The sequence below is a fragment of the Daphnia carinata genome, chromosome 7, assembly GCF_022539665.2.
Source record: "Daphnia carinata strain CSIRO-1 chromosome 7, CSIRO_AGI_Dcar_HiC_V3, whole genome shotgun sequence".
Taxonomy (NCBI): Eukaryota; Metazoa; Arthropoda; class Branchiopoda; order Diplostraca; family Daphniidae; genus Daphnia; species Daphnia carinata.
In genome coordinates, this window is record NC_081337.1 from 5658728 (window position 1) to 5672680 (window position 13953).

Genomic DNA, 13953 nt, shown 5'->3' on the forward strand with positions numbered 1-13953 from the left:
TTATCGGAAAAATTTCTACGGCCTACTAATTGAACACTAAGTACCAATGAAAGACGGTCATAACCAAAAGCAAGGCATTATACTCTGAAAAATGAAAGGGCAGGTTTTGCAAACATGAAGTACAAGAGAATTTAACAAAAATATTTATGTTCCTTACCAAATATTTGTGAAGTCAGAAACATGCCATTACAATAGTATTCAGGTACCTGAACATTATCAGGAGTGAAGTGATATACAGCTGAAAGAAATCAACTCTGTGAGATCGTAAAATGTAACGCATATGCATTATCAGCTCAACAGGATTACCACTAAGAACATGTTTCTTCATCGAACTGCTCTGTTTATAATCTTCACGTTGTAGTCCCACCTCTGTGCATGCCTATAAAGCTGTTCGGTCCGTTAAAAATTAGAGCAATTTCAGTTTAGTCAAGAAAAGGTCTTGCTTGGCAACTTCTTGCATTTTTTTAACGAGTAAAACTTGAAAAGATGAAAATCGTCGCCTTATTGGCGCTTACCTTAATAGTTACCTTGGTGAACGCACAGGGGAACTACAAAAAAGTTTGTTACTTTGCTAACTGGCCCTATTACCGCGCAGGTAAGTGTACGGGAGATCCTTGATCCTATTGATGTGATTAACGTCGTACAATAACATTTAAACTAGGGGCTGGACAGTACGGCGTGGATAAGTTAGATCCGTTTGAATGCACGCACATGATCTATGCGTTTGCTGTTCTTGACAAGGTGACCTACGAAATGGTCGTCTACGATTCCTACGTAGACATTGATCTTGGTGGTTACCAAAAATTCACGGCCTTAAAACAACGAAATCCTAACCTTAAAACACTGATTGCGCTTGGTGGCTGGAATGACTCGGCATTTACTACTCAATATTCAGAATTAGTTTCTGATCCAGTGAAGATGAGAAATTTTGTAACAAAAGCTCTTGCTTTTGTTCGTCAGGTAAAAAAAAAATAACTTACGCAATATTGAAGTACTCGTTAACGTTAAACTGCCCGTTCAGTATAACTTTGATGGTCTTGATTTCGACTGGGAGTATCCTGGAGATCCGGGAAAACCTGAAGACAAACAGAACTTTATTACACTCCTCGCTATGCTTCGGGATGCTTTCAAACCATACAACTTACTGTTAACCATGGCACCATCTTGCAGTATCCAACGAGCTGAAGTCAGCTATGATATTCCAGGGCTAGCCGCCACAGTAGATTTTGTCAATTTCATGGCATACGGTAATAATAAGATCTTGCATAAATACCATTAGAAATGCACCACAAAGAAGGCTGTTCTTTTCCTTCATAGACATACATGGGGCTTGGGAAAACCAAGTAGATCATCACGCACCCCTTTTCCGACGTAGCTTTGAAGAAGGAAAAGAGGCGGTTATTATATCTGAGTCACTCGACTATTGGTTAGCGCAAGGCATGCCTGCTCAGAAGTTGATCTTCGGATTGCCCAGCTACGGTCGAAGTTACAGGTTGGCTGATGCAACACAAACGGCTCTCTTGTCTCCGGCTATCGGTGCTGGTCCTCTTGGACCGTATACTGGACAAGATGGATTCCTTTCTCTGTACGAAGTGTGCTTGAATCAACAGAGCGGATGGACAGTGGTTACCGATGCAACTGGCAAAATGGGTCCTTATGCCTACAGTGGTACAACATGGGTTTCATGGGATGACATTGACATGACTATCACTAAGGTGAAATACGCTATGAATAAGGGTCTCGGAGGCATTATGTTCTGGGAACTCACCTTGGATGACTTTAACGGGTTCTGTAATATGGGACCACGGTACGTTATGGTATAGTTAAACTGATGTTAGGTGTGCCAAAAAACGTATTTGCTTTGTTTTGCAGACCATTTTCAAAGGCCATTACTGCAACGTTAGAAGGACGACCTTTTAATACGTCAACGCCAGCTCCAACCCCAACACCGTATCCGATTACGACGACAAAAGCTAGTAAATAACTTCCTGGAGCATATGACTTTTGGATTTAGATTTCCATTATAATGTTTTACTTTGAAGTGGCCTGTACAAGCGAAGGAACATTCTATGCAGACCCAGCCAACTGCAGCAAATATTACAGATGTGTTAACGGAAAGATTGTCACTTACTACTGCCCAGCTAGCCTGGCATTCAACTCTAACATCAGCCGTAAGTTAAATTTCTTAGTCTTCAAAACAATTTTTATATGTTTTAATTTGATTTTGACTAGAATGCGATTGGCCCTACAACGTACCCGGATGCGCCTAATCTTCCCCAACAAACATAGACTTTATCTTTCCCATCCTTATGGGAATAAGATGCCATATTTGAAGTAGCAAAACTATTACCTGCTAAAACATGGATATGAAAATATTTAGTAAAATAAAATATTACCAAAATTGCAAGAATAATAAAGACACTGGCGTACCTATTCCATTTCTCTTGAATACCGTTCCAATACATCGAACTGCCATGATATGGACATGGTTTCAACTTTCAATTTTACCAAACTTAGCAGACAACACCACATTTGTAAACAAGTTTAGCAAACAATGCTGACAACATTGCAGTAGCTGTTGTCTTTGTCTACCAAATTATGAGTTTTTTAAACAAAATAACTGGATGACAGTTAAAAAAATGAATGATGTAAACGCTATTTGTAACTTGAAAACCGGATTGATTGATGCCAGGAAATTTCGGTCGAACCAGGCAACCAAGAGAGTCTCTACATTGTGTCTCAGTAACTTTCAAGAAGTTGAAAACTCTCATTCTGCAGGGATCAACACAATAGATCTGGACAAAGTAGAAGGAAGATAGTAATTAATGACACTATATTCATCTTGGTTGCAATAATAGAACATACTTCACATTATTATCTTTTATTATTCAGCTTGCTTTCTGGTGGAGCTGATGGAAGCATTCACATTCATGATGTCCTTAATCTTACTGGTAATGTACAGTATACCTGTAAAAGTGTGTGCAAGATTGACAGGCAAAGCAATCGCCACTGCCACAAATACAGTGTTGAATGTGTCCAGTGGTATCCTTTAGATACAGGAATGTTTCTCAGTAGTGGAATGGATAAAATTCTGAAAATGTGGGATGCCAATGCACAAATCCCAGCTGATGTTGTCATCATCAATGGTAAAATATACCATCATCATATGTCTCCCAATGCAACTCAACACAACTTGGTGGCTGGTAAATCTTGAAGCTTAATATGTTGGATCTACAAAACATCTTATACTCCCTCTTAAATAGTGGCAAGCACAGCAAACCAAGTGTTTTTGGCTGATCTACGGAGTGGGTCAACCACCCACGAGTTGAGAAGCCACAGTTCGTCAGTATTAACCGTTAAGTGGTCACCGATGCAAGAGTTCCAGCTTGCTTCTGGTTCGATGGATAATCGACTTTTAATGTGGGACGTGAGAGCCTCGAGAAGTTGTCTGTTTTCCATGGATCAGGACAATGGAAGAAATCACGCTAACGTTGAGAAGACCACAGCACACAATGGCTATGTGCATGGTTTGTCCTTCACCAGCGATGGCCTTTTTCTAATTTCTGTTGGAACAGATAGCCGAATGCGTCTATGGAACAGTGAAACAGGTTAGCTTGTTATCTCTTGAATCCAGTCCATGGAGGTACCTAAACTTAATCTTCATTAGGGCGTAACGAGATGATCAACTATGGCAAGATCCTTATGGAGAGTAAGAAAGGAACGCGGTTCGACATCTCATCAGACACGGAGCCACAAATGGTTTTTGTGCCCTCTCAGGGAAATATTCTGGTACATTTACTAGAAAATCTGCAACGAACTCTTGTCGCTTGTTTATACTTACATTAATCGTTTGATAGGTCTACGAGTTAACAACAGGTACCAAACGAGCTGCATTATTGGGCCATTACAATACAGTCACCTGTTGTGCTTACAACGAAAACCTGCATACACTCTACAGTGGTAGCAACGATCGTAACATTTTGGTTTGGGCACCAGAAGCAGCAGAGAAAATACGGGAAGATCCAGTTAATAGGGAAGTTGGATTCGGATCTAGGAGTTTAATGCCAAGAAGAACTCTTATGGAAGACGCTTGGAGTAGTGATGAAGGATGATGTAATCATGGAACCATTTTCAAGATAAATGTTGTGGACAACTTATCGGTTTGGAAATTAGTTCGCCGGCTCCTCCTATCGTCATGGCATGTAATATAACGTATCACTTGGGAAAGCAAATAAAATTATTCTTGTGTATTTAAAAGAAAGTGTGTAACTTGTTGTTGGAAAGCACCAATGAACGCACAAATCCATTGTCAATTTTCTTCCTGCCAGTGCGCAGATGGCTAAGCAGGAATGGCTGAACCACACGAAAACACAGAAGGTTAGCAGACGACGTAAAACAAAAACAAAAAATATTACATGGCTAAGAAGGTTTACGAGTTCGTTGCTTTTAGGAAGGCTGCCAAATGAAATTGCAGTTTAGGTCCCGCTCTGAATTTGGCAGTAGCTCCAGCAGTGCAACAGTGCATAGTTAGTGTGAAACATTTTTATCGCCATACAATACTAGTTATAACAACAATGAATTACACCAGATTCATTAATGGATTGTCCGCAGCTCGAAAACCATCGCCTATCCGAGAAATGAGTATTGTTAAGCAGTTCTTTTGTAATTGCAACGGTAAAACTAATTGCTGGCATAATAGCTAAGCTACTGACCCAAGGATCTCCTGACCTGGTATTTTTGGCAAGTGGAGTTCCCAACCCAAGTATGTTTCCTTTTCAGGGTGCCTCAATTAATTTAAGAGATGGTAGCACAATACAGCTCGAAGGGAAGACAATAAATGACGCATTACAATATGGGCCAACTCAGGGGTAAAAAAACTTAATTTCTGATGCTTTTCAGAAATCAAATTTTGTTGAAAAATCAGGTATGGTCCACTATTGGCACAACTAAAAGAAATGCAGCAAAAGCTTCACAGCCCACCTTGTTGGACAAATACAGAAGTTCTTATTACTAATGGAAGTCAAGATGGGCTGTGTAAAGCTTTTGAGATGATGATGAACTTAAATGATCATGTCATTGTTCAAGAACCTGTGTACGCTGGAACTCTTGCAATTGTAAGTCTTGTACAAACAAATAGAAACTGCATTCATTAACTGATGTTTTACGATATCGCAGCTAAACCCTTACAAACCACAGTACATCCCAGTGCAGTGCGATGCAAACGGATTGATACCCGAGGAATTAAGGCGCTCTTTAGAAAGCAAATGGAAATCGGAAGACACCCAATCCTCCAAGTCTGATGTTCCTAAAGTATGTAACATATTTTTTGGAGGGATGTCCATTATCTTATACAAGTCTACTTACTGTATAGGTGTTGTACGTTAATCCAGCTGGAGCCAATCCAACAGGCGTTTCTATTCCGTTGAGCAGACGACAAGAGATCTATCAGATAGCCAAAGATTTTGATTTAATTATCTTTGAGGATGATCCTTATTACTTTTTACAGTTTGACAAGGTACTTGAAACACCTGCTTTGATGTAAAATTAGCTTGGTAAACCAAACTCATCTGCAGGAACGGACTCCAAGTTTCCTTTCACTAGACACTGACGGTCGAGTCATTCGATTCGATTCTCTTTCCAAAGTATTGAGCTCTGGCATTCGCCTTGGGTACGTCACAGGTCCCCGCGAATTAGTCGAACCAATTACGTACCACATGCAAGTCTCAGTTCTTCATGCTTCATCCCTGTCCCAGGTATTTACTCGTTTAACTTTCGTTATCAGGAACCCAGTGGTAATTGCCAACTTCGAAAAACAAACGAAAAGGTTTTAGTATCAGAGCTGCTGAAACAATGGGGACATGAAGGTTTTCTGGGACATGTTGATCGTGTACAAAAATTCTATTTTCAGCAACGGGAAATTATGCTAAAGGCCGCAGAAACCCATTTGACAGGTAAGAATTAACAAGTTTATGTATCGAGTAAACGTCGTGCATGCTTACCTGTAAATTATCCTTTTTCGCTTAGGACTTGCCGAGTGGAATGTTCCGCAAGGAGGGATGTTTCTTTGGATTAAATGCTTGGGAGTCAGTGACACACGACCAATGATTATGGACCGAGCCCTGAAAAAAGATGTAATTTTATTACCTGGTCGCGAGTTCATGACAGATCCATCCCAGCCATGTCCCTATATGAGAGCGTCCTTTTCTCTCGCCTCTCCGGAAAATATTGATCGAGTACGTGGTTACTTTAAGAAGCATCGGCGTTACATGATAACTGAAATTTCAACGTAAGAAAACAAACAATTAATAGTTTTTTTTTGTTTTCATTTAGGGATTCCGCAACTTGGCGCAGCTCATACGCGAAGAAATCGAATTGACCAAGAAAGTCTGATTACATTACGTGAGAGCAAAACAGACAGTAAGATTTATGATATTAACATGCACAATCAATGTAACATACCATTTTTGGTAGTGAACAAGCAAAGGGAAATTGAAAGGTAGTTAAAGGATTACGTAACGAAATGTTTTTTTTTCGCGAATTGGACACATCGTATTCCCTAATGTAACAAATGATGTTCTAAACAGCCTAGAATAATTTATTTTATAAATTGACCCGAGAGATTTTACCATCACAGGTGAAGAAGAATGGCTAAACGGGCAGCTAACTTTTGATCCCCCGACTGAATCAGTAGCGAAACAGGATCAGCTGCTATTTTAGGCAAAGGCAAAGGAAGGTCATAAAACACAGCCAGATTAGCCAAATTCATCGACTGCGAACGCTCACGCGGAGTGTCTTTTCCCGCGAAGTAATTATGGAGGCTAGTACGCAGTTCCGCATCAATATGATCCCAGCTCGACTCGAGTTCGTGTCGAAGAGCCAATACCATTTCGGGATCAATGAATGGTGTCGACTTGGGAGAGGGCGAACTATTCACAGGGAAGTTGATAAGAAACTTGAGCTGCCACAGAGGCAGAGTAGACGAGTCGCGTTGACCAGATTTGTGTAGAAGCTGCAACCACGGCTTAACCATTTCTGTCTTTTCATTAACAACGCAATCATTCAGAACGAGACTGAGCAGCCGAAGTTGCGTGTCTAATGGTTTACATTCCTGCTTGATAAGAATATCCGTCTGTCCTTGCTCTGGAGCACCGAGGAAATGGCGACAAAGGAATACAACAAACTTGTCTGTGGTAAAATTCGCCACTGTAGAAGCACGGATAGCCCAAGCAGAAAGAGTAGGCGTGGCCAATGATGCTAATCCAGTAGGATCTTCCGCGTAGGACAAACATCCCGCCTTGCGCTGGACGATAAGATGATCTTTGCCTTGAAGAATACATTTCAGCTTATTCCAGTTATGCTGTCGATCAAAGACAATTGTGCGATAACGAGGGTCGAACAGCTGGACACGCTGGAGAAAACGTAATTCAGGCAAAAGACATGGAGCCCGTAACTGGAATGATGAGCTATCCGCGTTGTTGAAGACCACTTGCAAAGTTGTATAGCATGGTTGCATATTCGGGATTTCTATCGGCATTAGCAATCGTGGTTCCGTAGCTAAAACGTACAAGTGTCGAAGCGCTTGCAGGTGATAGCGATTGTCGTTGGAATGAGTTGGGTATTTTGGGTAACAAGCGCAAACTAATGCAGCAATCGCTTCCGGAGATGTGCTAAGAGACAATCGCCCGCCTCCAAGATACAAGAAACCTAGAGCCATATGTGTCGCCATCTGTAAATTAACCAAATAAAATTCTAAAAACAGTTGTAACACTATCAAGTTTAACACAATACACTTACATGAGATCCATACGTAACGACATTGCTGAACGTCCCACTCCTCATGCGAAGATGACGACATAACCTGACAACCTGTAAATCTCCTGTTCCTGCCATGACCATGGAAAGGGACAAGACGAGTGTGTTGAGGCAGGCTTCGAGTGTCGATTTACCGGCCCACTCAGCCACGGAGCGCCCCGATAGCGAAATTAATACTTTAGAATATCGATAGAGAGTATTGAAGGCGTCTGCGTTAGCGGATCCGGCAAACTTTAAACCGAGAACAAAACATGAACCAGCCATTATGTTGTAAAAGGCTTGATTCATCGTCTCGTAATCGACTTGTTGTGACTGGCTATCTGGATCGCCCGGATTGCGCAGGGAATAGCGTCGAATATTAGGAGGAACATTAGACTCCACCCAATCTCGAGTTGGCATTACGTCATCCCATAATATCAATCCACGCGCTAGTGTGCGTAAAAGAAGAAAATCAGGGCGTATCGAGTCGAGTAATTGTTGCGAATCAGGGGCTTCCATCCACTTTGCTGCGGCTGCATTATTTGTCCTAAAAATGATGTTATGCTAATTTAATTTCAAAAGTAAAAGGTTTTTTAACTATGCTAAGCTCACCGATGGAACATAAGCCCGAGAGCAAGAATAGCTCCGGGAGCAGTGACATCCACGTTGACCGTATTACCTTCGCGAATTTGATAGCTGGCTGAAGACATCGTGTTTCTAGGTCTCGCATTTGATGAATTACAATTGCGCTTCGTTCCGCCCACCATGAAGTGATATAGTGTGTCTGCTAATCGGAGATCTGCAAGTCCAGTCATTTGGCCCCCTTGACCTAGAGTGACTAAGCCGAGAGCAAGTCCAGCTGAAAGCGAGTAAGACTCCCTGTCCACACAATTGTCCATCTCCGGTCCTGGTGGTCGGTCAATCTCGGCCAGAAGCACTTCTGTCATATAACGGTGAGCAGATCCTTGGTAGAGGAAACCAATGGACATAAGGGCAGCTACCCGAACATTTTGAGGAACTTCAATCGAGCCACCACCGCAACCGTTGATGTTTGACGACGAGGCCGGTGACAGAGACTCAACGTACACAGAAATAATACGAAGTGTATCAGCTTCCATTGAACCACGCTTTCCAATGCCAAGACCTAGCACCAAGGCTAGTTGAGTCATTTCATGGTCGCGGTTTAAGTGTTCGTGAATGACTAAGTCGTTGAATTTATTCAAATGCCCAGTGATTCCTAGTCCGAGCAAGAAACCGGCAACCTCAGCATTTAACTCTCCTAACGCGGGTGTCGCTGCAGTTTGTCCAGGACGATTGCCACCACGGCTCAAATTTATCCAATTACTATCGACATACTTTGTACCAGGAGACACTCTCAAACCGGCCGCCACACCTATTTTTCGTTTAAAGGTAATACTGTCAATTGGAAAAAATGTAAATGAATTCAATTGAGTACCATTGTGAAACTGCGGCCAAAGTGACATATTGGCAGGTACGTCAATGTGAGTCATATCTACAGCAGCACCATTGTGAGGAGTCTTGCCGGTCAAACACAACCTTTGAATGAAATAATTAATAATAATTCTGAAAGTAAGGTAAAAACATTTCTCACTTTGGTATGGACAATGTTTCCGTGACGGTAGGTGTAGCTGTATGAAGAGTAAGCATTCCGCGGCCAACTGATATCGCCATGACACGAATGCAGAGAACCAGCAATTGCTTCTCTCTTTCCTCGATTAATTCGTGCTCACTAAGTCCTTGTTGTTGCGATGCTGGAAGCACAACTGCAACGGGTCGCGATGAGCCTAGAAGACGTCGGACCTCTTGGATGCGATGGTCTCGAGGAAAAAGCAGCTTCCATATAGGTAATTCAATGACTTCTTCCATCCCATCTTCTGCATAGTCCTCTTTGCTGATCCCACCACTACCCGCGGATTTGTTTCGTTGAGCTTCGATTTTTAAATTCAATTCCGGAGCAATGGAAGACAAGGGCTGGATAGCGGATCCAGCCGGTGATTGGCACATATCTTGTCGATTTATCAGTTTGTAGGCTTCATCAGGCCAATCTGTTGGTGGATCAAGTTGGCAACAGAACAACGCATATCGTAGAGGTAATCCTATTCCTGCTGGCAAAGCATTAAGATCATCCCGAGTCCATCCGCACGAAGACATTTTTAAAACTAAAGCTGTTTGTCTACGATGTTGCGATGGAACCACGACGTTGAAGGGTAGCGAGACTCTGCCAGAATGTTCTATCCATTCAAAATCTCTGACGTATTCGTGGACGGATACCAGGTTTTGATCATCGGCTGTTCCATAGAGAATGGCAAAAAGAGTAATGATATCCCTGGAACGCGTATTGACCAGTTTTACATGAGGGTATGGTGTGCAAATCTTCTTTTTGCTCATCAGTGACAGGAGATGATTGTAAATGTTGCACGGGACTTCCAACCGTTGAAGCATTCCTTGGAGTTTATCTAAATCCGACGGATGAACAACACCTAACTTGATATTGGTGCTGTTCCAAACAAGAGGGAAATCTCTCCAGTACGCATCGCAATATTGAGTTAGATTAAGTGCTGATGCCAATGGAATAAGGAGGGTCACCAATAGTTGGGCATCATTCCACAGCAGGGCGTCCAGCTTCAAGTCTTCAAAGAGAACATGTAGGACGAGCAAAACGTGCGGGAGGTAAGTAAAATAGCCGGAATCGCTATTTACTTGGACCACTGTTTGCTGTGCGATCGGATTCGATCCGCGAGAAAAGTCTAATCCAAAAAGCTGGGGAAATATCTTAGCGTATTGAGATTCCACCAAGTATTGCCAATCTTCATTTGCTCCTTCTTCCAAATTCGTCCGACTTTTCTTTGATTCAATGACGGGACTGGCAATAGAAGAAATGGATGCATCAAGCGACTTGGCGTCAAATCCCAATAAAGTTAAAAGGGTGGAACGAAATGCATCAAATTCTGCTGGGGGAGAAAAATCTGCAGGACCTGGAGCGTTGCGAACGCAATAGAATTTTGCAGCAACAGCTAAATAAATATCAGGGGGAAGGGCGGCGCGTAGAGAACTCAAACAACGTTCTACAAGAGCCGAAGTACATAATGGAGGTAGTAAAGTTCTCAAAAGACTTCGATCGGAACATTTTAGTGTCACCTGACGACCCACAGCGTCCTGTAGCGTTCGAAAAGAAAGAGGAGGAGACGAAGCGGGAATTGGACTAAGAGTAACGCTTGAATCGTGCACGATCGATGAGGTCAAATCAGGCATGAGGCTACTTCGGCGGCTTGAATTGAGGGGCGTTGACGGAATGAACTTGCTGTTGATACTAGATGCTTCCAGGCTTAATCGTTGTATAGAGAGAGAGATGCCTGTCCCTGATGGAGGGCTGCAATTCGGAACGTGAACTTTGGCCAGTTTCGTGCTACCAGAATAGAGCGTGAGGCTGTTTCCGTCCGATAGTACCGGATCGAGAACGAGAACAGCTTTAAGGCCAGGAATATATTCGGCATCTTTCGCGGGAATCGTCCATTGGGCGCAACAGATATAAAGGGGATTGCCAGTGGTTCTGTTCTCCTAAAAATGAGAATACTAATCAGATATGTTCTATTTCAATTTTAAAAAATAACATAAAACAAAGTCAGCAATACCGTCACTTTTAGGTCAATGCATCGAAGGGTCTTTTCGTCGTCCATCAGCCAGCAAACACATGATTTGCCTAGCCAATCGACTGCGACGAAAGCTTTGACGGCCTGAGAGCAGCTGCTTTTCTTGGGATCTTCTGACCACAATATCTGGAGACAGAGGTCAGGTAAAAGTGGCTCCTCGTCGTCTGCTACTTCCATTTCGTTGAACAACGACGAAGCTGAAGGAGATGGTAGAGGCGTCCGAGCAAGAATGGCACTTGTACGGCTATTGGAGCCCATCCGCCTTAACGGAGAGCCAGAAATCCTTAAAGGCAACATAAGATTTTTTTTTAAACATTACTTATACACATACAAACTCCTTTTTTAATCACAAAGAAATATTAATTTTTATTTATTATTATTTTTTTTATACTTGGACTGGTTAAACGGATGAGACGACGTCGGGAAATGTGGTGCGTAATTTTTTGAACCTTTCGGAGTGTTGAATCGATGAGAAAGATCAAGATCGAATTTGGGTGTTCTGCAACAAACAAATCAAAATAAAAGTCGGCATATCGTGAATTTTTTTTACTGAATTCTTAATACCTAGTTGTCGTATTGAAAACGCTTAGTAAGTTTGCGGGAGACTGTTGAAAAGATGTGTTGTAGATTTGTGATAAAGCAAAACTTCTCGAAAGTGAAGGTGAGGCCACATTAGAAGGAATAAATGTGCCACTGAATGCTGATTGATTGGCAGATGGATTGGAAATACCTTTATTGCTGACACTTATGCAAAGGCTCTCGTCTACTTCGGCTTTACGGATCAACCTACGTTTGAAAATATATAAAAAAACAGGCCAACAATTACTAACTGTGGTTCAGAAGAATGGAAGTTTTATCAGAATATCGTAAGGTGAAAGTATACCAGATCGAATGTAAGCCTGTATCTTCATTGAAGGTAACGCAAATCGACGGGTCAATACCCGTATAGATGAACTTGAGTTTTTTATCTTTGGCGAAGTTTACATGCTCTCGGTCAATACCATCACGAAGTACAACAGGGACGATTTCCTCCAGTGGATGATACAAGGAAAACCAGTTGGGAATATCTGGATTACTAGTCTGGCATTTTTCGAAGATAAGGCCAAAGCGTGTGGGCCACACTCGATGAATTTCATATGGTACTGCACAAATGTATTCATCACCGTTCTTGGTATAAACTGTGACTTTTGATTTTTCCACAATGCACAAGCTGGGAATTTTTTGGCCAATAGGTTTGTCAGTTGCCATGACGTTTGCACATGAAGGTCTGTTTGGATTCTCGTCAAAGTCAAACCAAAAGGCTTGTTGAACTGGCCCATCACAGGTGTATTTTTTCACCAGCTCCCAATAGACTTCTCCATAACCTCTTGACCAAACCACAGTATTCTCATGAATATAAACTTCTGTTTCTTCCTCACTTTCTGTGCCAAAGTTTGACAAAGTATAGACATCCTAGATTTCAAAAATGATGCTTCTGTTATCTTATTTTAACTGTAAACTTAAAAAGCAAACTTGTGATTCCAACGACGTATTGAAGGCTGAAGTACGTCGGTATGAAGAATTTTCATACTGTTCCAAAATTTGCTTTCCGTGTGGAATGTAAACCTAAATTGCATGATAATAATTATTCCGGTTTCAGTCCTCTGACATTTTTTAGGAACATACTTGGGGTTCTCCAGCGGCAATCATTTTGTCGTCGTAATTACCGTTCAACGCAGAATGTTGTAAAACGTCCAGGGTGACAATTTTTGAAAACGTTTTACGAAGTCTACGATCAGCAACATATGACAAATTTAACAGCTATATGAACTAAGGACGTCGAAGTAGCAGACAGAAACTATATTTTTCGAAAATATGCAAATAGTTTTTACATCGTTGCCACACCGACTAAACTAGTGATGGAGTAAGGGGTTCGTCTGAAGACGATTTCAGGTCAAGATTCACTGACCCTCTCTCAGACAAACGGTTTCAACCCGCCTATACTAAATATTTTCTTTAATTGTTTTTTCTCGTTTTGCAAGACTAATGACCCAAAGAGGATGGGAGCATGGGACACATTTCGATGAAATGTGTCAGTCAGAATGTCTGTTTTCATTCTTCGTTCTAGTTCGGTGAGGTGAGGTTTTCTGCGTTTGTCACCTCAGACTGAAGGTATTTTTTGAACCCATCTTAGTGGTTGGCAGATGAATGTAAATTTTTCTTTACGTCAAAGTTGGTAACGACGGAAAATTCTGGCTTCGTGAATGGCTTCATGCAGATAAAGTAAGTCTGTTGTTTTCTAAGGAAGCGCAATGCAATTAGATCGCCTGAAGCTTAAAGGAATTGGAACTGCTGTGTAATTTCCAATGATACCATACCCGGAATCATCAGGTTTGCTATCAGCGTAGCAGACTCCCAGAGTATAACTTTCTTCATATATTTTTTTTTTTAACCTCCTACGCGATTACAGTGTTATAGTTCTGCTCCAGTTTGCGACGTAATATTCATATTC

General features: G+C 41.7%; 3 protein-coding genes and 2 long non-coding RNA genes across 5 annotated transcripts; 2 read left to right on the forward strand and 3 right to left on the reverse strand.

The window, feature by feature from the left end:
* Positions 1–69: 69 nt before the first annotated feature.
* LOC132088130 (uncharacterized) lies at positions 70–2445 on the reverse strand. Its single transcript, XR_009421380.1, has 3 exons — positions 2431–2445; positions 158–2353; positions 70–84 (listed from the first exon to the last, which is right to left on the reverse strand). It is a non-coding gene; the product is annotated as an uncharacterized LOC132088130 (long non-coding RNA).
* A 75-nt stretch (positions 2446–2520) lies between these two features.
* Positions 2521–4261, forward strand: LOC130699371 (DNA excision repair protein ERCC-8-like). The gene is made up of 5 exons (XM_057521721.2): positions 2521–2818; positions 2893–3203; positions 3264–3608; positions 3668–3789; positions 3858–4261. Exons 1-5 carry the CDS (start codon positions 2625–2627, stop codon positions 4110–4112), a joined length of 1227 nt encoding a protein of 408 aa, XP_057377704.1. The 5' UTR covers positions 2521–2624; the 3' UTR covers positions 4113–4261.
* A 183-nt stretch (positions 4262–4444) lies between these two features.
* On the reverse strand, positions 4445–6141 carry LOC130699402 (uncharacterized). Its single transcript, XR_009003427.2, has 3 exons — positions 6000–6141; positions 5365–5803; positions 4445–5305 (listed from the first exon to the last, which is right to left on the reverse strand). It is a non-coding gene; the product is annotated as an uncharacterized LOC130699402 (long non-coding RNA).
* On the forward strand, positions 4506–6511 carry LOC130699367 (kynurenine/alpha-aminoadipate aminotransferase, mitochondrial-like). Its single transcript, XM_057521718.2, has 9 exons — positions 4506–4641; positions 4700–4868; positions 4925–5114; positions 5176–5310; positions 5372–5515; positions 5574–5753; positions 5825–5951; positions 6025–6233; positions 6331–6511. Exons 1-9 carry the CDS (start codon positions 4575–4577, stop codon positions 6388–6390), a joined length of 1281 nt encoding a protein of 426 aa, XP_057377701.1. The 5' UTR covers positions 4506–4574; the 3' UTR covers positions 6391–6511.
* On the reverse strand, positions 6470–13294 carry LOC130699331 (anaphase-promoting complex subunit 1-like). Its single transcript, XM_057521667.2, has 11 exons — positions 13128–13294; positions 12975–13067; positions 12346–12914; positions 12027–12248; positions 11854–11961; positions 11445–11745; positions 9404–11370; positions 9248–9348; positions 8404–9184; positions 7795–8338; positions 6470–7726 (listed from the first exon to the last, which is right to left on the reverse strand). Exons 1-11 carry the CDS (start codon positions 13149–13151, stop codon positions 6629–6631), a joined length of 5808 nt encoding a protein of 1935 aa, XP_057377650.1. The 5' UTR covers positions 13152–13294; the 3' UTR covers positions 6470–6628.
* Positions 13295–13953: the final 659 nt, after the last annotated feature.